The sequence below is a fragment of the Sphaerodactylus townsendi genome, linkage group LG05 (genome assembly GCF_021028975.2).
Source record: "Sphaerodactylus townsendi isolate TG3544 linkage group LG05, MPM_Stown_v2.3, whole genome shotgun sequence".
NCBI lineage: Eukaryota > Metazoa > Chordata > Lepidosauria > Squamata > Sphaerodactylidae > Sphaerodactylus > Sphaerodactylus townsendi.
This window is the reverse complement of record NC_059429.1, coordinates 96895005-96917291: the sequence shown is the minus strand read 5'-3', so window position 1 is coordinate 96917291 and position 22287 is coordinate 96895005. Positions and strand designations below refer to the sequence as shown.

The 22287-nt window shown below is 42.6% G+C and overlaps 1 protein-coding gene across 1 annotated transcript in view; it reads right to left on the bottom strand.

Annotated features, from left to right (window-relative positions):
* Positions 1-1763: 1763 nt before the first annotated feature.
* PKP1 (plakophilin 1) overlaps positions 1764-22287 on the bottom strand; it is a 63563-nt gene continuing 43039 nt past the window's right edge. Inside the window, exons 5-14 of the mRNA XM_048495842.1 lie at positions 21525-21732; positions 15353-15530; positions 11605-11719; positions 9502-9657; positions 8993-9169; positions 8279-8432; positions 5804-5990; positions 5384-5468; positions 4787-4890; positions 1764-2425 (exon numbers count right to left, since the gene is read on the bottom strand). Coding sequence (XP_048351799.1) covers positions 4819-4890; positions 5384-5468; positions 5804-5990; positions 8279-8432; positions 8993-9169; positions 9502-9657; positions 11605-11719; positions 15353-15530; positions 21525-21732 — 1332 coding nt within the window. The 3' untranslated portion in view covers positions 1764-2425; positions 4787-4818. The remainder of the gene's footprint in view (positions 2426-4786; positions 4891-5383; positions 5469-5803; positions 5991-8278; positions 8433-8992; positions 9170-9501; positions 9658-11604; positions 11720-15352; positions 15531-21524; positions 21733-22287) is intronic.

The following is a 22287-nucleotide window of genomic DNA, read 5'->3' as shown; positions in this document are numbered from 1 at the left end:
ATTTTGCCAGTTAGGATCTGAACAATGCATCCAATGACAAACAGAGTCCATTCTGACAGCTTTGACCCTGTGTGACAAGCAGGCAGCCAAGCCAATTACAAGAACAAAATTCACAGCTGAAATGATTATAACCACAGCCACAATCATTCCATGACCAAATCATACCATTCAGATGCACTGTTCTTTAATACCTCTTATACATAAGAGACAGCTACAGTGGCTGGCAGTCTTGCATTTGTATGTCCTCAGCTAAAAATGGCCTAGATTGCAATCTGATGGCAGTACATGAGACTGAAACAGAAGTAGTAAATGGGCAAGCTGAGGGAGTTTTGCATGAACAGTTATTCAGCATTTTCTGGATTAGGAAGCAGGCTGGATTAGCATAATGATCAAAAATCTGTGTTAGAATTATATCCCTATGACAAAATTTTAACTCAGTGACCCCCCCCCACCTTTTTAATGGAATATACAAATCAGCATCAATCCTCCAGCATATAATGCTTACAAGGTATCTCATCGCGATCAACAAATTTTCTTTCCGAAAGCTATACCAGAGACAATGAAAATTTGGTATATTTTACATATATCATAATGGCCAGTTTTAATATGCTATCAATTTGAGGGCATAATCTTTTGTTTTACATTCTAACAGAGGATCTACCTTATTTTTTTCAACTGACTTGCTTTTATAAACATATTTCATCACTGTTTGCTTGGACACAGCTCATCTAAGAAATGGCAATATAATTGCAAGAGAATTACAGTGTGCCCATAGAAAATATACTAGGAGGTTGCGGTGACTGAATAGGGTATTTAGCAAGCCCAGGAACAAATAATTTGTAATGGCCTATAAAGACACTGGCTGCTTAAAAATAATTCTCATTTCTTGACTCCTGTGCATTACCATTTACTGGTCAATGGGGAGAGGGCAGAGCTCACTGTTACAGTGCCTCACTTGCAAGAAGAAGGTTTCAGATTCAATCCCTGATAGCTCTAATTAAAAGATTTTGGGGGGAAATATCTTCCATATCTGACACCCCAGGGGGCCATTGCTAGTCAGAGTAGACAAGACTGAGGTAGATAGACCAATGGTCTGACTCAGTGTAAGGCAGCTTCACACGTTCACAAGTTGCACACTTGTGCACATGAAAATTATTCAACAGTCTGTTTTGTCTCATCAGTTCTTAGTTAATACTATCATTCTATTGGGATTACAGTAAATAAACCTGAGGAAGCTACACTGATTCTCTACCATGCACATATTTATCCATCATATTTCTAAACTTTCCAACTTTATAGATATGCTTAGGGGACAGATTTACACATAGAAAGCAAAGAGAGCAGAGCCACAGAGGTGCACGGGGTAGCCTTAATAAAGCATAACCTCCTGAGTTCCTGCCTTCCATACAAGTCATTATTCATATACAATACAAAAATAAAGTTTAAAAACATTTATCAAGATCCTATGAAGGACAAATTTCTCTGACATGAATTTGCTTCTTGGTATTTAAAAATTAAGTGGCTTATAAGGAAAAAAATACTTATCAGTAATGTGAAATATGGAAGCAGACCTGATAAAGATATGCATATAAAGGAAGTCCATGGTGCTATATTTTCAAGGAGAAGAAACCCAGCTTTCTGCAACAAGAGCACAGAGGTGTAGCAAGGGGGAAAAGAACCCGGTGCACTGGTGTGTCCTCTGCCCCATCCTACCCCGAAACTCCCCTGTCCCACCCTGGAACGCCCCTGCCACACCCCCGCCACACCCCCACAGGGGCGCACGCCCGGTGCATCATGCACCCCCCTGCTCCCTTGGAGCTACGCCTCTGCAAGAGCACTATTCTAAATATTTTGGCATCATGAACATCAACAGTGAAATAAACACACAAAATATTAGTAATTGTTTTACAATGTGATGAAAATGAGGAATGAAGAGAACTTAGACATATATATTTATATGGCACCCAAATGTCTTTTATGATTCTTAATATATGCTTCTCCCTATATTCATATAATAATTGTATAATGGATATAAGGTAATGCTAAGTTTTGTGACGCTAAGAGTGGTGGTTAGATTAGTACTAGCTTGATAAACTTGCCTATTATGGTCATGATACTGGTTGGGAGGTTGGTGCCTAGTTTACTCTTTATACTTTTCAAATTGTATTCTCACATTTTTTTTTACAAACAATGATTAATATCAAGTGACATTAATCTATAAAAACTCCCAGTGTGCCCCCAGAAGAAAAGAAAAAGATACTCAAAATATCCATTAAAACACTTTCAGATACCTATAATCAGGCAATGCATTTTTCATACCTAGTTTTACAACTGAATTGACCTCTCAAAACACTGTGTACATTTTTAATGACTTAACTAATTCCTTGAGGGTTGAGGTCTCCCAGACAGGAACCAGTTACAAATTCTGAAAGAAAAGGAAAATGTCTGCAAAATTAATCATTTCAGAGAGTCTGTCACCTACACACTAAGCAATGTCCCCATGTGTCTCTTGATATGCTGTTCTGCCCATGTAAGGAGATTGGCTATGACTCTTTCCCCTTCCTCTATCTCTTCAGTCAAGGGTGCAGAACTAAACCCAAATCACAGCAAGCTGGCCATTCCTCAGAGTAAGAGGCTAATGTGCATCTTCCATATAACTCATCCCTCATCCACTTATCCATCTCCTTCGCACTTCCCCCAGTCCACTTATTAGTCCTCCTCCTTTGTCTTACAAGTACAGCCAAGGATGAGAAATGAATTAAGAGAGTTCTAATGAGTCATATATCAATATTCTTTCAGTGGAACACACCCTGTGTGTTGCATCCAGCCAACATTCTGCTGTTAGGAGGAACAGTTTCACCTGTATATATATTGGTGCTACTCTCCAATCCCCATGGCTGTTTATCTACATGGGTCTCCAGCATCAGTTTTTTGTGGGAAGGAGTCATATAGTGTTGCTAAGGTGGGGCCTGGTACACTTTAGCTGGCAAAAGTTGGGGGAGGGGTCTGACTCACTGTTACCAGGACATGCTGCTATGGCCAATTTTCTGAAATATTCTTGGTTCCTGGTAAGAACTATCTATTAATTGCACCTATATTTTTTTAGTTTGACTAGGCAACAACAGGATGGGTGCAGAGTGGTAAGCTGCAGCATTGCAGTTGAAGCTCTGCTTGCAACCTGAGTTTGATCCCAACAGAAGTCAGTTTCAGGTAGCCGGCTGAAGGTTGACTCAGCCTTCCATCCTCCTGAGGTCAATAAAATGAGTACCCAGTTTGCCTGGGGTAAAGTGTAGAATTACTGGAAAAGGCAATGGCAAACCACCTTGTAAACAAACTCTGCTTAGTAAATCTCATTAAGTGACATCACCCTTGGGTCAGTAATGACCCAGTGATTGCACAGGGAACTACTTTCACCCTTTAAAGGCAAACACTCTATTTCCTTCCCAGCTCATTTCATTTGAAAAGGGCTGATCTGAACGACTTTTTATGATACATTTTATATTCAGTTTCTGAGAATAAAAAACACACCGATACTACATCTGCTGTGAAAACCATACATATATAACTCAGCTTTTCCTTAAAAAAAAAAATACTTGCAGGTAAAGTCCTCTTCCTTTCCTGATTGCCAGTCAAGAGTATTTGGAAGGCAAAAGTCACAGGCTATACACAAGTGTACCTTTTATAACTAATGCAATATGTATTTTATTTTGCATTTGAGCATTAGAATCCAAATAGAAAATCTATGAAAAAAATTAATTCTTAAACAATGTTATAAAAATACTACCTGCTAAAGTTAATGCTAGCATTAATGATGGATTAATCACAGACCTGATTACAGGCTATCTATATTTGAGAAAAAGCATAGGCCATTTCAGCACGGAGGCGGAAGCGGCTAGGTCGGCGCATTTAAGCCAGCGCCGACCGGCTTTGACGCTTCAGGACCGTCATGGAGCTGATCCTGGAAAGAGCAGGGACGCCGGCACCGCAGAGCGCTGGTGCCCGGCTGACCCGGCGTGTCCCCGGGCCTCCGGCACATCGCCGAGGCCTGGGGACACGCCCCCTGGCCCGGCGCCTCCTGCTCCAGTGGCGCAGGGCAGGGGGGCTTGTCCCCAGGCCTCGGCGACACGCCGGAGGCCCGGGGACAAGGTAAGTGCCGGGAGGGAGTGGGGGGGGGAGGGCGTCTTGAAGCAGCGGCTTCAAGGTGGCGTTTCCCCAACAAATGCGCTTCTGAGCGCACTGGGGAAACGCCGGCTTTGCGCCGATCGGGCGGCGATCAGGGCGCGCGGCTGCAATGCAGCTGCGCCCCCTGTGCGAGTGGCGGCCTGGAGGCGGCCTGGAGTTTTTGCCGTCTCCAGGCCACCATTAAATGCCCGTGCGGAAACGGCCCTAGGCAACAGCTGGCTTTTAAGTCACGTTGGCAAAATGGGAAAACTAACCACAGTTTTAAATCACGTCCTTGAAAATCAATAGGATTTAGAAAGTGTTTTAATTTGATTCTGCTGAGTGATTCTGGAAAGATGTTTGCATCTCAGGAGAGAGGAAAAAACCCTTTTGTATGACAATTACAGCCCCAAACTGAATCCTGCTAGTCCCTAGTTCCGCCTTGTTTCAGATTGTAAACTAATACATATGCAGTGTGTTTTACAAATATCATTACCAGATCAGGACCTCAAGAAAATAAGCTTAGCAGCTTTGAGATTAAGAGGTGTTGCTGCTGGAGACCAAACATTATCTTGTTTCCTTCTGAATTTTAACTCCAGCCCTGAAATCAGATTCAGATGTTTACCTGCAGTCCACAAATGCAATGAAGATCTCTTCTTAGAATCTAGAGGACAGGTTCCTGAAAGTGCTTCCTGTTAAGGATCCCATCATACTCTTATCATATCCTTGCTGCAGAATGAGCCATAGAAATGAAGCATGTCAGTGTTATCTATCATAAGCAGTTACACACTTCTATTTACTGGCTGGGCCAAAACTTCCTGAACCTATTATTATAGGAAGTGAATCTTTCTTTTTAAATCTTCCTTCTTTCTGCAACTGTAGGGAATCCAATACACAAGAGAAATGCAACCAGTTGTACTACCCTTACCCAACAATTCTCATGGAACACAGACATGCAACAGAAATATCAAGAATCTTTCATATGGATCTACTTTAGATCTTGACAGCTAGACTAAAAACAAAATACATTGCTTAATCAAACTTCTATGCATCCTAGTTTTCAAAATGCCCATAGAATTGTCCTGTTTGTACTATATTGTTTTTGCTCTTTAAATACACATCATCATAAGTTAGCAACAGCTTTTATTTAAATGGGTTGAATTTTCTTGCTGCTATATTATTTTATGAACCATTAAACAGAGACAACACTTCATTCTCTTACCTGCTTTAGCATAGACTGGAGCTCCCTGTTTGACCACAGGTCAGCCAATAGAAGACGAGCAGCTTCAGCTGCTTTTGGGTAGGAACTGTAAATACCAAAAAGGCAAACAAAGGTACTAATGGTGTCCAAATTGTAGAACTTGTAAGCTAGAACTCATATATATACTCTTCAGAATTGAACTTTTCAGGCTTCTCCTATGGCTAACACTGCCAACTTTAATTTAGATATTATGACATGCCTTCCAAATACTGAGACTCTGTTAAAATGAAGTTCATAATATACCTACCAAAAACCCAGTGTAAAATGGTAGCTATTAAGAAGTACCCATCTGACATCATTCCATAGCATTTGTGATATTATCAATTTGTCTGTCTTATTTGCATGTCTTTCAATTGTCCTCCCTTTATACCCATTACTCACCCATTTCGGCACAGGCCTACTACGTTATTTATCAGACTGCCTGTCAGGTAGGGCTTGGCCATCTGTGGATTGGACATGATCAAGTTTCTCAGGGTGTAACAAGCAGATGACATAATGTCTCCATAATTGCTGGAACCAGGAGCCTGGAGAGCTAGAAGACGAGTCACATCTGGGAGTACTTGGTGAGCTAAATTTGGGGACAGAATACAGGTAAATGAAAAGTTGCAAAAACCATACACTTTCAATAAGGGCTATGTAGATGAAATAGAATTACTCAACATCAAAAGGACTAGAACCAGATCCAATGGAAGTGTTAGTCATAGTCACAGTTGTACCAACAAAGTTGGAAGCAAAGGGACTGTGTGGCAGTCTGTGTGGCAACTGCACTCAGTCCATACTTGTTGACATATTCCCTATCAGCCTCAAAAACAACAGGCAACTAGTAGAATAAAAAATGGTTTTCCATAGGACCTCAATAGTACAATATTGGAGTATTTACCAGAATATTTACACTCTGCCTTTCCTGTCATGGTCCAAAGTGGCTTACAATTCATGTTTACAACAGGAACATAATTCAGTAAGGGGAAAAAAACAGCTTAATCCTCATAAAATACCTGAGCTCAAGTCTCATTAATTGCCCCAGCACAAGAAAAAGTGACTCCTAAACATTTGTATGGCAGCACACACTAAACTTCTCAGTGAGACCATACCATGTAGTGGGAATAGCCCAGACACAGTGTGTCTGATGTATGGAACCTCAGTTAAATGTTCTGGGTCAGGGGTAGGGAACCTGCGGCTCTCCAGATGTTCAGGAACTACAATTCCCATCAGCCCCTACCAGCATGGCCAATTGGCCATGCTGGTAGGGGCTGATGGGAATTGTAGTTCCTGAACATCTGGAGAGCCGCAGGTTCCCTACCCCTGTTCTGGAAATGAACTGATCACCCATTGGTGAAATCAAAACATCACAAGAGTATGAAGCCCGTGGCCTCAGAAAGTAAAATTTTGTTTAGGATTGCATTTTAAGTCCCTTTTGAAGTATTTTTGGGAAGCAAGAACTGAGAAACCAGTAGAAATCCTGCACTAGCTGCTGAGACTAGACTGATGCCTGGGCAAGGAGATACGGGTGCTGCTGAACATTGACAACCTTGATAACATGAACAGTTTATGAAAAGTTAAAGTGTGCAAGAAGACACCAGGAACTCCAGAGATGCCAAGTGTATAGATAAGTCTATAAATTTCTGATGTCTTGCAACAGGCCTGGATAGAACAAAGACATAAAATATGGAACAGATATAACAAACCCAAGGAGTCAAGCCAAATTATATGAAATGGAAAAAGAACAGGAATTTTGTTCACATGCGAAAAAGACTGGTTATAAACAAGAAATGTGGAAAACATATTTCTGCATCGCTATCCCCATCCTTTAGGAGTGGGATACCCATCTCAGTACCAAGAAAATGTTTTCAAAGATCCAGGGCAGGGTAGTCTTAGTGAATTGGTGTGGTGCATAAGCTGAGTTTCCTTTGGCAGTGTCTCAGGTTCTGATCCTCTGACAGGTAACTATGGAAACTGCTACATGCTTACAGTAACTTTGGAAGTTAAGTTTTAAATGGATGGGAGGATGTGATAGAAGGGCTAATGTCTTAGGTACCTTTATCACACCACTCAATTATATTGCTTGTTTGCTATTTATTATTGCTTAATTTTTTTAAATTATCACAACAACCAGTTCTTTAGCTGGTTGTTGGCCTTTCATTACAATTCGAGCCTCACCTAGACCTAGGACATTGTAATGCATTGGTGCAGTATTTGTGTGGATCCCAGCAGGGCTGCCTTCTGAATCTGAGAGATGCCAATTTTGTCAATTTGAAGATGTTTCAATTGCCACCCTAGTGTTTTCCGAATGGCTCCCAGGGTGCAGATTACCATTGAGATGACCTCAGCTGGTTTGTGCCACAGTCGCTGAATCTCAGTTTTTAAATTGTGGTTTTTAGAGACCTTATCATCATCATCATCATCATCATCATCATCATCATCATCATCATCATCATCATCATCATCATCATCATCTTATTATTATTATTATTATTATTATTATTATTATTATTATTATTATTATTATTATTAGCTTTTTAGTTTCTTTGTGTGCAGTACACTAGTTCATCTATCAGTTCCTTCATCTGAAGGGTGACTGTCATTTTGCAGTCTGCATATGATTGATAATAAGTTCAACTCTCCATTATTCATGTATTATGTTCTACTTCTTGCTGTTTAGGTATCGTTCTTTTATTTCTATTACTCTCCTTTCCTTTCCTCCCAGTAGCGTATTTTAGTTTATTTCAAAATAATGCTGTTCATTTTGTTTCAATAAACAATTTGACTTGTTTCAGTTCATCTGTGTATTCTTTCCTGATTCATCATTGGGGCAACCAGGATCCCAATTAATGCTCTGGAATGCAAAACAGCACTTACCCATAGTCTTGTGGAGAATGGGGTGTCGAGACATATTACTCAGCAAGGATGTTCCAGATCGCACAACCTCTGCATTGTTGGACTGTAGGAGACGTGCTATACGAGGTAATCCTTTCTCCTTCAAAGCAATCAGCTGGCTCATTCCATTTGACATCTAGGGGACACAAATGTTGTAGCCAGAGAACAACATTAGAAGTCTACATAAGAATTATCTGGAGTTGCAAAATTCTTTCACATAAAGCGTTAAGGTGACCAAACATATTTCATTCCAAACTGAGGGACCCTGCCCCCCACAAAAAAAAGAGTAGTCAGAAGCTCCTTCTGAATCAGGGAACCCAACATCTAATTGAAACTCCTAACTACAATGAAATTAGAAGATGGCCATACAGCCCAGAAACCACACAACCCCCCAGTGATTCTGGCCGTGAAAACCTTTGACAATACAATGAAACAGATTGTTCTTCAAAATAAGCAGAAGGGTAAATGAAAATATTTTCCATCAAAAGGAATCTTGTGATACATATTATGATAGAAATGAAAAAATTTGATCATTTGGATGCAGCTATTTCCATTACAGAAAATAAGGATCTACTGACAGAAGACTCTACCGTAAACTCAGTATTTATACAAATTTCATTGGCTTTAGTTGTATTCTAGCTATTAGCAACAAATTCATTCCTGTTTTCTCAACTGCCTAACAAGTAAGATTCTTACCAGTCCTCTGCTTGCAGTTAGGTTTTGCAAGGCTCCAGCACAAGCTTCTAGGGTGGCATCTTTCTTGCTCTGGTCCATCAGAGACAGATATGTCCGGATGGCATCTGAATGGTAGAGCCAGCTGGACCCCTTGGGTTTGTAGTCCTCCTCAGGAAGAGGCATATCATACTCATCATACTAAGAAATAAAAGAGAGGAAAAATCCAGGAAGCTGCATTTTGTAATCTACATTGCAGCGACACAACATTCAAATTTCAATGTGTGTTTAGACCTGTTGCAGACAGATAACATGGCAGTCACACAGGTGGTGCCTGACAATATAGGGATTGTTTCTTTGAATATGCTCTGGAAATGTTTTCACTTGTTACGTAACTTTCAATGGCAATTCTCTGTTCTGCTAGCCTAATCCATATACTTGGCAACATAGCAAGAAGCAGAGATGGGAATTTCCACTTGAATGCAGCAAGGCTAAAATTCATAGAAGAAGCATCAGCAAGCATCAAGTCTTACCTCCACTCTTCCACCTCTGTTGTTGAAGCAGCCAGTCAGGGTTTTGTCGGTGTAAGTGTTCCTGGCCATGTGATTAAGCTGTGTGTATTTATTAGGCACCTCAGAATCCAAGCGGTAGGACAGATTGTGTAGGATACAGATGCAGTTCTCCACAGACTAGAAAAACACAAAAGGAAAACCGCTTTGATTGTACACCCTGTTACCTTTATTTTAGCTATCCTTTAGCACAGTGGTTCTCAACCTGGGGGTCGGGACCCCTTTGGGGGTCGAACGACCCTTTCACGGGGTCGCCTAAGACTCTCTGCACCAGTGTTCTCCATCTGTAAAATGGATAAATGTTAGGGTTGGGGGTCACCACAACATGAGGAACTGTATTAAAGGGTCGCAACATTAGGAATGTTGAGAACCACTGCTTTAACACAAATGAACATTGTGAACATTGTGTAAAGTCTCATGTTCAAAAATGTTCCACATTCCAGAACCTGATGTTACTACTTGCATTTGTCATGCTGAAGTTAGGTCACACAGTTAAAGCATTGCTGTAAGCACTGCAAGAAATGATGGGAAAAAAGACTTTTACAGTGCATTACTAAGGAGAACTACACCCCTCTAACCCAATGATTTCAATGAACATGTAGGGATATAATTTTGTTTAGGACTGCACTGTGATTATAGTACTGATTGCTGGTATTGAAGATATCCCCAAAAGTAACAGTTAGTAATGAATGGCCCTTCTTTAGTTCCCATGTGAAAAAGAGGGATTATAAAAGTAACAGGGCCAACGTGGTTTTCTTATTCCTGTATGGTCCAAATATCCCGGGCTGAGCAAGGGAAATATCCTGATTTGGCCAAGAAGTTTGCACGGTTCCCGGTTTGTCCCATGATATTTCTCTCATCCCAGGATTTTCAAAAATCGTCAATTTGGCAATTCTTTTAAATAATCCCGCGTTGAACCCACTACCATGCAAACACCATGGGAGCAGAACCAGTTTACTTTCCCTCCCACCCCCCCTGATTTCCCCACTTGACGTCATGACAGTTTTCAACTCTGCTGAGCCGCTGACCATTGTAGCTTGTCCTTCCCGAAATGTTTCCCCAAACATGTTTTCTGCTCATGGTATCAACCGGGTGCCATTTCACCTGGGTTAATCAGGAGTGGAGTCCCAAAATGTCCCTGTTTTCTTTTCTGTACTGGATGCACAGAGAGCATTGGTAGGAAGATATGCACTTTGGCTGAATGTTAGTGGGCATATCACGGGGGGGAGGGGATCTCTCATTTTCCACAAAAAATATGAGAATGTGAGTGGGAATGTGATGTGATACTATGCCCCATTGTTTTTTACTGCCTCTTGCCATTCTGAGGTCTGCACTGGGCCCTATCTGCACTGCACTGGAAAAAGAAGGGGGGTTTGTTTCCCCCTGCTCGCTGTGAGTTGACCAATCAGAAGTGCAGCCGTTTTGTGGGGCTGGCAGGGCAGAAACGTTCAGTCAAGCTGCTGCCCAAAAACAACAGCCAATCAGGATGCAGGACACTGGGGCTGTTTGCGCATGCGTGGATATGCTTGCAGTGTACATACAAAAGACCCAAGCTTGTGCAAAACAAACTGGAGTATTTCTTCCCAGACTTCACTTGATTCCTTTACAGAAATGGGCAGTAATGTGAAGAGAGAAACTGGGATTAAAAAAAGACCCTGATTGTAAGATACTGATTGTAACCTGGTATAACTGTGCCATGCAGAAACAGCCTATATCTCATTTAAATGTTTCATAAAGCTATTATTTTCAGAGGAACTCAATCTCATGGCTGCAGGTTTCAAGGGCAAGTTTAACGAGACTCAGCAGAGGATACGTACTCTTAGTACATCAGAACAACCTCTAATAGGCTTTCCTCCTTCCCTCCTCCCTTCCTCGTTTCTCCTACATATGTCACACGTTCTGTTATTTGTATACAGCTTAAACCTGTTGTTTTCTAAACTGCTTCCTCAGCTCAAGAGAATCAGTTTCCATTATCCTAAGCAAAAAGGAAGTCCTAATCATTCCCAATAATTTTCTCCACAGTGCATTCCATCAAGGGAATTCATGAAATTGCTCATTTCCTAGTACCTTGTCATCTGGCCGGTTGGCTGCCACGCAGTTTTGGGAATAAGTCATCACAGAGTCAATCAAACCAGGGTAGTTTCTCATAGTTTGGCGTCCCGCATCTGCAGAACTCAGGTTCCTAAAAGGGAGAGGCATTTGACAAATTGAAAGCGAAAAATATGAAAGCAATCAGGCACCATAACATGTTATTCTTTCCCTGCACTTGCTGTATAGTTGGGTTATTTATACAGGTATTTGGGTTTTTTGGGCTTTATCAATAATTTTAAAGCCAAAAAACCCCAAATCAGAATTTTACTGATTTTTTTTTTGGTTTGGTCAAATCTAATCCATATATAGTTCCCTTTGAATCCATAAGGGTGCAATTCACCTATGCAGAGAGGCCATGGAACACAGCACAAAAATATATCCATTGGAATGAACAGCTACTAATAGCCACTATCAGGATCACTTTTTCTCCATGATAATGCATATTTAGGACAGGCTTAGCACGCATGAATATCTGCACGTTTTGAAGAGGTGCAGGTCACTTGGGCATTCATGAATTTCAAATCTACTCCTCAAGTGCTTATAAATATTCTGTTTGGAATTTGTGAATATTTAATTCACTATAAATATAGAGATGACATAAATGGTGTTTAATCACAAACATGGCATGAGCAGAGCTTCCCTCCTACAGCAGCCCGCTATGCCCCCTGCAACTGATTCCTGAGGGTCAGGGGGACTCTTCAGAGTGCCGTGAGACATGGAGCAGGAGTCTGCAATTCGTGACAGAAATTCACACACCTTCCTTATGCACATGGAAGTGCAATCCTGAGTGGGAAGGGGAAGAGGATGAAAGGGAACTGGACGCAGTGTGATCCTGGAGTGCCACCTAAATGCTACGTGTCTATGTGATGGCCCCAGCACTTCTCTAGCATAGGAACTCATGCCAGCACCTAAGGCCCTTCTGGCCCAGGGATGTACCCCTTTGTTGCCATGGACTTACTCTAGCAATAAGGGTGGCACAGCCCATTGGGCTGCACAGGGGCTTTTCAGTGCCATTGGAGGAGGTTGTCTGTTTTCTTGCTGACTGCAGTGCTGCAAACCTCTGTGGAGGTACGAGACTTTGCCATGCCTAATCACTGTACATCCAATCTCTCCCCCTTTCCCCCCAGTATTGGGTTGCCTGTGTTGAGTTGACAGTAATGAGCAATTCTAAATAGGTAAGTAGATTTTTTCAGTGAAAGCTGGTTTAGAATTCCTTATCTGCATCTCTTTTCAACAACTCTATCTATTAGATCATCACTGTTCCAATTTACAAGTATAGTACAGCTGATGAGAAGTAATGATGACAGCCAAAGCCCCACAAAGTGGGCACAGAGTCAGTTTTGACAGGAAGTGACATCATATGGGCCTGTTCTAAAGTTAAAACTAGCCTAAGCACAATAATGTTTTAGATTTTACTTTAAGTTAAAATTTAATCCCATGCTGCTTCTCCCCCCCCCCATTCAAATGTCAAGTTTTCTTTTCTTTTCTTTTTAGATAACTTTTTTATATCTAAATTGGTCCTGGGTCATTTTAACATCACCGAGAAGCTGTTCACAATTAAATGCCTGTCAGTTTGAAGTGATGGTGTTAAAACACTGTTCTTTCCCCACCTACTTCATGAAAGAGAGCACTGAGGAAATATATATATATATATGTACTCTCTTTCGGTGCCTCCTTTGACTGGGGAAGCTGTTGCCACTGAAGGAGTTCATCTACTGGATGGCTATCTGTCATGAGTGCTTTGATTGTGTATTCCTGCTTGGCAGGGGGTTGGACTTGATGGCCCTTGTGGTCTCCTCCAACTCTATGATATATGATTCTACGATCTCTTTTATTTCACTAATCCATGCCCCTCAGCAAATGTGTGAGCTTTAGGTGTGAAGTGCTGTTCCTGCTCCTGCTGCATCCCCTAAGGCAGAGCTTCAGTTCATTACAGTTTCTAATTACACACCTGTTTATCTGCCCATCCAGCAGTTCCTCCTGACTGCCAGCCTGGCATTGCTGGAGGTTGATAGGAGAAATTGCAAGTCAGGACTAGTATCTCCATTCCCAAGAGTTTGGAAATTTTTCCCATGCTATAATCAGGTTATTACATGCCCAGATATTGGCCATCTACAATTTAAATTGGGATTTTGTGGAAGACCGAGGTATCTGCTGAAATGAATCAATTTAAAGGACATACAAAGGTAACCAGTACCCAGAGGCAGGCATGAAAATATAGACCCTTCCACTTTTTCTTTGCAGAATTTGAAACAGTAATAGAAAATCCAACTTTCTGTCACAATGCCAAAATCTAGGGGCACTTGATTATTTAGATTTATTTTAATTTCTCCCCTTTTTCAATAAGATCAGGGCATTTCCATGGTTGCCACCCTCCCCCCCCCCCCGTTTATCTTTACAACAAGCCTCTGAGGCCAGTTGTGCTTGTGGGTAGGGGAGGGGCTGATCCTATGAATTATTATTATTATTATTATTATTATTATTATTATTATTATTATTATTATTATTATTATTATTATTATTATTATTATTATTATTATTATTATTATTAATTGAATTTTATATACTGCCCTATCCCCAAAGGGCTCTGGCTGAATTCTATGGTTGAGTAGGAATTTGAAACTAGGTCTTCCCAGTATACTGTAACCACTGTACCATAATGAGTCTCACTTGCATCTCCAGTCATATCAAATACACGTGCAAAATTGATTTTTTGAGGGTAATTATAACGTTACTGTCCGGGAGCGGCGAGCCCCCCCCTCCCGGACTTACCGCCGCCGCTGGCCACGGACTCGATGGCCGCCTCGCCGCCACGCCCGACGCCATCCCAGCGGCTGGATTGGGCGGCCGAGGGCTTCGGGCGGCGGCAGACCGTCAGGGCGGGAGAGCCCTCCGGCGGCGCGGCGCTGGACGCTCCGGCGGGCTCCGGCCCGCCCGCCGTACTAAGCCTCCATGCGGCCAGTCCTGGCTCGGAGGGGGAGGCAGCGACCGGGGACGGCCGGACGGGCTCGCCCCGGCGACGAGGGAACGACGCCCCGCAGCGCTTCGGCGCTGCCGCCGAGGGACTTGCTGGCCGGCCGCTCCCCAGGAGGGAGCCTCGCGGGACTTTCACAGAGCTTCGGCCCACCGGCCGGCGCCGGCGACGCGGCCCTCCCGGGCTCGTCCGGCATGACAGAGGCGGGCCCGGAGGTCTGGAGGAAGGCAAGAGCCGGCAAGGAGAGGGCCCTTTAAGGAGTGTGGGAGGCGGCGAGGGATAAAAGGGGAAGAACAGCAGCAGCTGGGGGAGTTGTGGGACAGGAGGCAGAAGGAAGGGTGTGCAGAGAGGGGCTGGAGAGCGGAAGGAGAAGGAGAGGTTGGGAAGGGCCAGCTGAGGGACAGGAGGGGAGTGGGGGAGGCCTGTGGAGAGAACAGGCCCCCCAGTTCTGGGACAGGGAGACTTGTGGAGCAAACAAGCTCCCTCGGGGAAACAAAGGGGAGTCCTGTGGGAGGAACAGGCTCTCCCAGGGGAACTGTGTGGAGAGGCCAGGCGGGCCCTGAGGGGGTTTAGGCCCCACTGTTTGACCACCCCTCCCTAGAACAGGGGTGAGGCCGGGAACAAGAACCCCGGGTAGGGTTTGGAGGGAAGGCATCAGGGCTCCCCCGCGGTACTCTGGAGGGGGACCCTGACAGTTACCTAAAATGCATCTTAATTTATTTTAGTAAAGCTCAAATACTTATATATTACCTCAAACAGCCAGTGGCATTGAAGAATACTTCAGGATCAACAATTTCTCTTGATCTGTTAACAATGCCATCAGTCCATCCAGAAAAAGGGATAATAACACAATCAGTCAAAACAGGGAGAGCTTCATGTATCAAATCTTCTTTCAGCTCATCAGTGGATGATAAATTCCAGAGCAATCCTAGAAAGTAAACACAAGACGAATGCTGCTAAAAGGTTCCTGACAGACTCATTTGACTCAGCATGGACTGGAGAGGGATACATGAAACGGGGCAAATCATATGTGTTACTCTGGGGCTGTAGCAGGCGCAGCAGCTGGCCGATCGCTTAGAGGCCGGGAAGCGAATGCGCGCACTTGAGCACAGGCTGCCACGCACGCCGGTGCACCTCCTGCTAGACTGCTTCAAGTTCTGTGCACTACTGCTGAGAGGAGGAGCGTAACTAAGGCAAAAATCACGTGGCAAAATCACCAATTAGTAACTCCCTCTCGGCACACACAAATAATTAGTAACCTACTCTCGGGAACCTGTGAGAACCTGCTGGATCCCACCTCTGTTTACAGTGTCCTTGCAATAATCATCCTAAATCACTTTAGGATTATGAGATAGCACATATCTCATATTTGTAACTATATGCAACATTTTCTGCAAAAACTCTCTCAAATTTGGGAAGAACCAAAACACATGAAAGAAATTGGTAAAATAATTTCTACACTACCTTCAATTACCCTACATGTTAGTATACATTTTACTTAATCATTAAGGTATTACTTATTTATTTATTTTATTTATATTTGTATTTATACCCCGCCCTCCCTCAAGGGGCTCAGGGCGGCAACAACAGTATTTAAAAAAATAAAACCACATCAATGTAAAAACAATTAAAACAGTAACAACTGATTTTGAAGATAAATACCACATAGTAAAAACAGATGACGATAAAACATACAAATGACAGCCATGGGAGGCTGACGGTAGTATACTCAGGCCGGCTGGCAACAGATAAAAGCCCGGCGGAAGAGCTTTGTCTTGCAGGCCCTGCAGAATTCAGTTATGTCCCGCAGGGCCCTGATCCTATTAGGGAGCTCATTCCACCAGGTGGGGGCCACGGCCGAGAAAGCCCAGGCCCTTGTGGAGGCCAGCTAGACCTGTCTCGGGCCAGGGACCCTCAACTGGTTTCCCTCCAATGAGCAGAGGGGTCTAATGGGGCAACATGGTGAGAGGCGGTTTTGTAGGTATGCAGGTCCAAGACCGCTGACAACCTTAAATGTCAATACAAGCACCTTGAACATGATCTGGAACTCGATCGGCAGCCAATGGAGGTGATACAGAACTGGGGTTATCCAGTCTCCACCACGGGAGCAGTGTAACCGCACCATATTATACTGTGGCTGACTGTGGCTGACCATGGTGGTGCTGGAAGCCCTGAGGACTGCTCTGTAAGTCCGTGCCAATCCATCTACCCATTTTCTAAAACTGTGTGAACCAAAATTTTTCTGAAGCTTAAAAGTAGACATGTTAGCTGACCCCAACTGAAGCTGTTCATTATATAAAAGGGTAATAATCTGACTGTCCCAGGGCTACATCTGATTTAAGTTTATATCAAGTATTTAGAACTGGAAACTTATACAATTCATTCTTCAAACTGTGTTATAAAACCAAATAATTCTGGGCATGCTGCAGTTTAGAACATTCTATTCTGCATCCAAAAAGGCATAAGGGTGTGCCCATTCCTCTGGAGATGTCAATCTGGCTACTTGATAACATGCTTTAATATTAGAAGTTCCCCCTCTTTGTTGATAAAACAATTTCGAGCTTTCACACAGAGAGGAGGGCTTTGGGTCCAACTTTTAGTATCTGATTTCACCATTGTTTCTTCAAACCCTTAAAGGGGGAAAAAAGGCAAAAATAGCTTCTGAATTACTTTTGAAGTTTGTATCTGCCCAGTTTAGTCAGTAATGGAATCTGGGTTGTGTTGTTGGCCCAGATTCCATAGACAAGGTCTATGTACCACAAAACAAAACAGACCTAATCCATCACCTCGTCTACATAGTTATTTTCTTGTACTGTCTTGGAATAAACAAAATTATGTGGTTAGTTCTGAAATGGTCCCTTCCTATGTGACATTTTCCTCATCTCTTAAAAAGTTTTTGAGAGTACTATCTCTGCCTGATAGTACTGTATATACATAGTACTGTATAGTACTGGATAGTACTGGATATACATCTTAGATGTGATGGACCTTTAAATACCCCAGGATCTCCATTCTGTGCTGGTATCAACTGGGAAAGTAAGCAGCAATGATGGAAAAACACTTCATCCATATTCATAACTAAGCTTACAGGTCAAGTGTGGGAGTTCCAGAAAATAATGTAGGTAAGTCATTTTTACTATAAGTATATGGAAGTAGTGTCAGAAACCTGAGAATCTGTAATGGAAGACAATTCTTCTTATGCACATCATATAATGGGTGACCTCTCCGGACACTCAGGAAGCCTGATTGTCATTTGGACACAAGATAGGCTGCGATGATGACAGAAGAGAGAAACTTCCCAAGTGGATCTCAGGTATAGAAAACAGACAGAGGCTAAGATATGAAACAGATACTAGGAGGAGAGCACAGAAGAGTACTGTAAATGAGGCATGAAAATGTAAGCAGGGAAACTGGGAGCAAGACTGAAGTGACATTAACAAGTTTAGGTTTTTAGTACTTAGAGCTGGCTTAACCATTCCATCTATGTTTCAGTTATGTTGACACTGGGAGTTAGGATACACAGTCATGAAACAGAGGAAACTTTTCATGGATCATTTGGCTGTGTGAGAGCAGTTTGAGCCTGTTCAGTGTTGCTGTACAGTGCAGAGAAATGGGTTTCACAAATGCAGAGTTTCATACAGCCCAGTGAATGTTCTGGTTCCACAGCCATTGCACAGGTGTTCAACTTTGATAGCAAAACATCAAACAAATCTACTTCTTCAGAGATTGCATGCAAAAGTGGATGTAATATGCATTGGAGAGGGTAGCTGCTCACTGCTGATCTACATGCAACCAGCTCTTGAAAACATATTTAGCAAAAAGAACAAAGGAAGGTAGGAGAGCAATTTGTGTCTGCCTAAAACCTAAACTTGAGTAATTCAAGATCCAGTTCTAGACAATAGGACAGAATTGTAGCTAGAAGACTGCTTAATGTGGACCATTTTTCACATTAGTAGCAAAGCTACAATAATTGCTATAACCATTCATCATTGATTTAGCATTAGCCACAAGCTATGTAAAGCCCAAAACATGCAGATTCTTGCCCCAAGCACTTTAGCATCTTCATTAAAAGGTAGGAAAAGAAACAAAAGAGATTAGGAATGTATAGTAATCTAGCAATAAAGCCCCTTGTGTGGAAAAAATACAATGGGCTCTAGAAAACTGTTGCTGGTCATTTCTGTCATGATTTGCGAAACATTAACATTCAACATGCAGAATCATTTGCAGGCTGCTAATCATCCAAGGGCAAGAGATGTGGACCCCCTTCTGCTCACATGCCCATGCAGGTGTTTTAAAAAGTAGGTGTTACCAAAATGCTTTGCTTTAATTGTAAATGGGAGCAGTTGGTAGGTCCTGCCACTTTTCTCTTAAACAACATAGTCATGTCAGCATAGCCTACCCTCTCCACTTGCATGCCTGCACAGCTCTTTTAAAAGTGAGTTATCGCCAATATGCCTTTTCTTAATATATAGATAAGATAGGGGGAAGAATTATGGAGAAAACAAGGGATGGTAGGAAAGTTCAAGAAAAGCTTTGTTAACAATAGTGTGTTGAACAGGGATTTGTAAAAACAGTAAGACACGCTAAGGCCCTTTCTGCACACGCAAAATAATGTGTTTTCAAACCACTTTCACAACTGTTTGCAAGTGGATTTTGCCATTCTGCACAGCTTCAAAGAGCACTGAAAGCAGTCTGAAAGTGCATTATTCTGCATGTGTGGAATGAGCCAAAGAATGCAAACTACAAATTAAATTAGAGAAGTTGTGGGAATTTTCCTAATTCAGTATTAAGGGGTGGGACAGTGGCTCTGTAACAGAATATCTGCTTTGTGCACAGAAATAACATATCCAATCCCTGGCATCACCAGCTGAAAAGATCAGATAGTAGGTGATGAGAAAGATCCTTGCCTGAGATCCTGGAGCGTCTCTGCCAACCTAAGTAGACAATATTGACCTTGATGGACCAACATTCTAACACCAACAATAACAAAGCTTCATATCTGTTCAATGCTGACACTGATATAGGGCTTTTTCCCACTTACCAGTAGCTGCGTACTACTGTAGGCAAGTAGCGTGGGGTCCCCTGGCACTCCCCACTACAGGGGCGGCGAGAATGCAGCCGCCCCGACACTACCACTGTCGCGCCCCCTCAGCGCGCATCATTCCTGGCGCTCTTCCAAACGGCGCCTTTTGATGACCCCACGCAGAGCGCAGGGTCATGGGGAAGCCCGGGTGCATGCCAGAAATGACGCGTGCTGAGAGCAGCGCGCGGCATAGGGGGGTCGTGGCAAGTGGGGAAACGCCCATAGACAATGAGTTGGATCTGGTGAGCTTTTTCACTCAGCCTTACCCAGTTCCCATCATTTCTACAGTCCTCATCCCATATGGCTTTTATTTATGCAAATATCATGATCCCCCACATAGCCTTGTTTGATCAAATGGAGACTGTCTTTTAATTAGAAGAGAAAAAAAACTTGATTGTATCCAACCCAATAGTCCATGCCTTTCTTATGTCAAATTCTACCTTTTTTGTAAAAAGAACAAAAACAGAAGCCATGTGCCAAAGTTTTTCAAAAAAAGAAAGGATATCCAAGATGTTCTATAGACTTTTTTGAGGCTATTTAAGAGTGCATGGAGGTACAGTGCCAAACTCCATAAGGATTCACACATGTCTATATTAAATCCCACCATCATTCTATTCTAGTAGTGTTTGCGTACAGCTTCACACATTCAAATGGCAATACAGTCCAAATAGGAAAGATGGACTTTTCTTAACATGATTTCCTGGTAAGGGAGGAACTTGGGAAGATCTGGCTTACTAGCTGGCCAGCAACAACTGTATAAGAACTGAATTAAGGGACTGCATCTCCCCATATTGCCCCATTAGGACCCTCGATCTTCAGAGGAGTATCTATTAGAGGTCCCTGGCCCCCCAAAAATCCTACTGGCCTTCACTAGGGCCAGGGCCTTTACGGTCCTGGCCCCCCGCTCTGGTGGAACAGGCTCCCTAAAGAGAGCAGGGCCCTGCGGGACTTGTCAAGTTTCCGCAGGGCCTGTAAAACAGACCTGTTCCGCCAGGCATTTGGCCAGCCGGGTTTAGAGTGATTCCATCATCCAGGCCTCCAGTGGGCTCATGTGGGGCGGGGGTGTTCGTCGCCATCTGAATTATCTGGTTTTAAACACTAAAATATCTATGGTTATGGTTTTTAATAATGTTTTATTATATTTAATTATTGTATTTTATGTTGTTCTCCACCCTGAGCCCTTTGGGGGAGGGCGGCCTATAAACTTAAAGAATAAATAAATAAACAAATAATGCCACATTGAATTTGTTTTCCTTTGCTTTGCTCACAGGTACTTAATGCTTGGGTGAACTCACAGTTGTGAGTCAAAGGGCTCTTGGCCTTAGGCTCTTAGCCTGAGGGTTATAGCCCAGAGATGGGGAAGGTGCTTGGCCTTTGGCTGTTAGCCTGAGGGTTGTAGCCTAGAGCTGAGATGAAGATTATCTAGCAGGGAGAGAAAGACTGGCTTGGCATTCAGAAGGCTCCTTTCCTTTTCCCATTTTTGCTGATTTCCTCCCCTGTCCTGTGAATCACCAAAAGTTCTTACTGGGGGAAAAAACAGGATATAAACAAACAAACAAACACTTATCTTCCAGTTCCTCCAACAAATCAAAAAGGCACATTTATTGAGGTTTGTTGAAAATAAGTTAAATGTAATTCATGTATTGATTGCTCTGCTGAAGACATATGATTAATCATTTGAAAATCTTTTCATGTTCCAGTAGTCCTAAAAAAAAATTCATCTTGCTTTAAGGTCTTCAGAGACCCCAAATCTCATTTAAAGAACCTGCACCAATATATACATGCAGAGTCTGTTATTCATTTAGTTGCTTTTGCCTTGTTTTTAATGGGTGCGGGTACCTGTCAATTGTTTCTGTATTTCTGTGTTTCCAGTTCTCCTCAGAAGGCTTACACACTCTCGAATTCCATTCTGCCGTCGGGTTTCTAACTTGTTGGTTGGATTTCTGAAGACTAAGTTTCGAAGGGCTCCTGCCGCAGCCTGCTGCACATTTTCATCTGAGCTGCGGAGGAGTTCAACAAGCTTGGCAATGCCATTGAGTCGGTAGACCTGAAAGAGAAGACAGTAAAATACCCACTGACCCAAGCTGCTTGTAAACCTCAGCTGTCTTTTTCTGCAAATAAAACTTAACGTATAGCGTCCAAGATGCTCGCTGGCAGTTTTTAACATGCATTGAACTACCACTGGTGCATCTACTCTGTTTCCCTGAAAATAAGACCTACCCCGAAAATAAGGCCTAGCATGATTTTTTGGGATTTTTGGGAAATGCTTGAAATATAAGCCCCACTCAAAAAATAAGCCCTAGTTACAGATTCCCCGCCGCAGCTGATGTGGTCACATGGGGGGCGCAAAATCATGGGGAAAAAATAAGACATCCTGTGAAACTAAGCCCTAACTCATCTTTTAGAGCAAAAATTAATATAAAGCCCTGTCTTATTTTCGGGGAAACACGGTATCTCACATCACTCCTTATGCTGAAAGTGTGTCCACTCAGAAGACTGCTCTGTTGTGTATGCGGTAATTATAGTTTCTTGATAGTATGGGGTCAAATCTTATTTTTTACCTACTTTGAAATAGTACCTGAAATGCTTTTGATTGGATAAA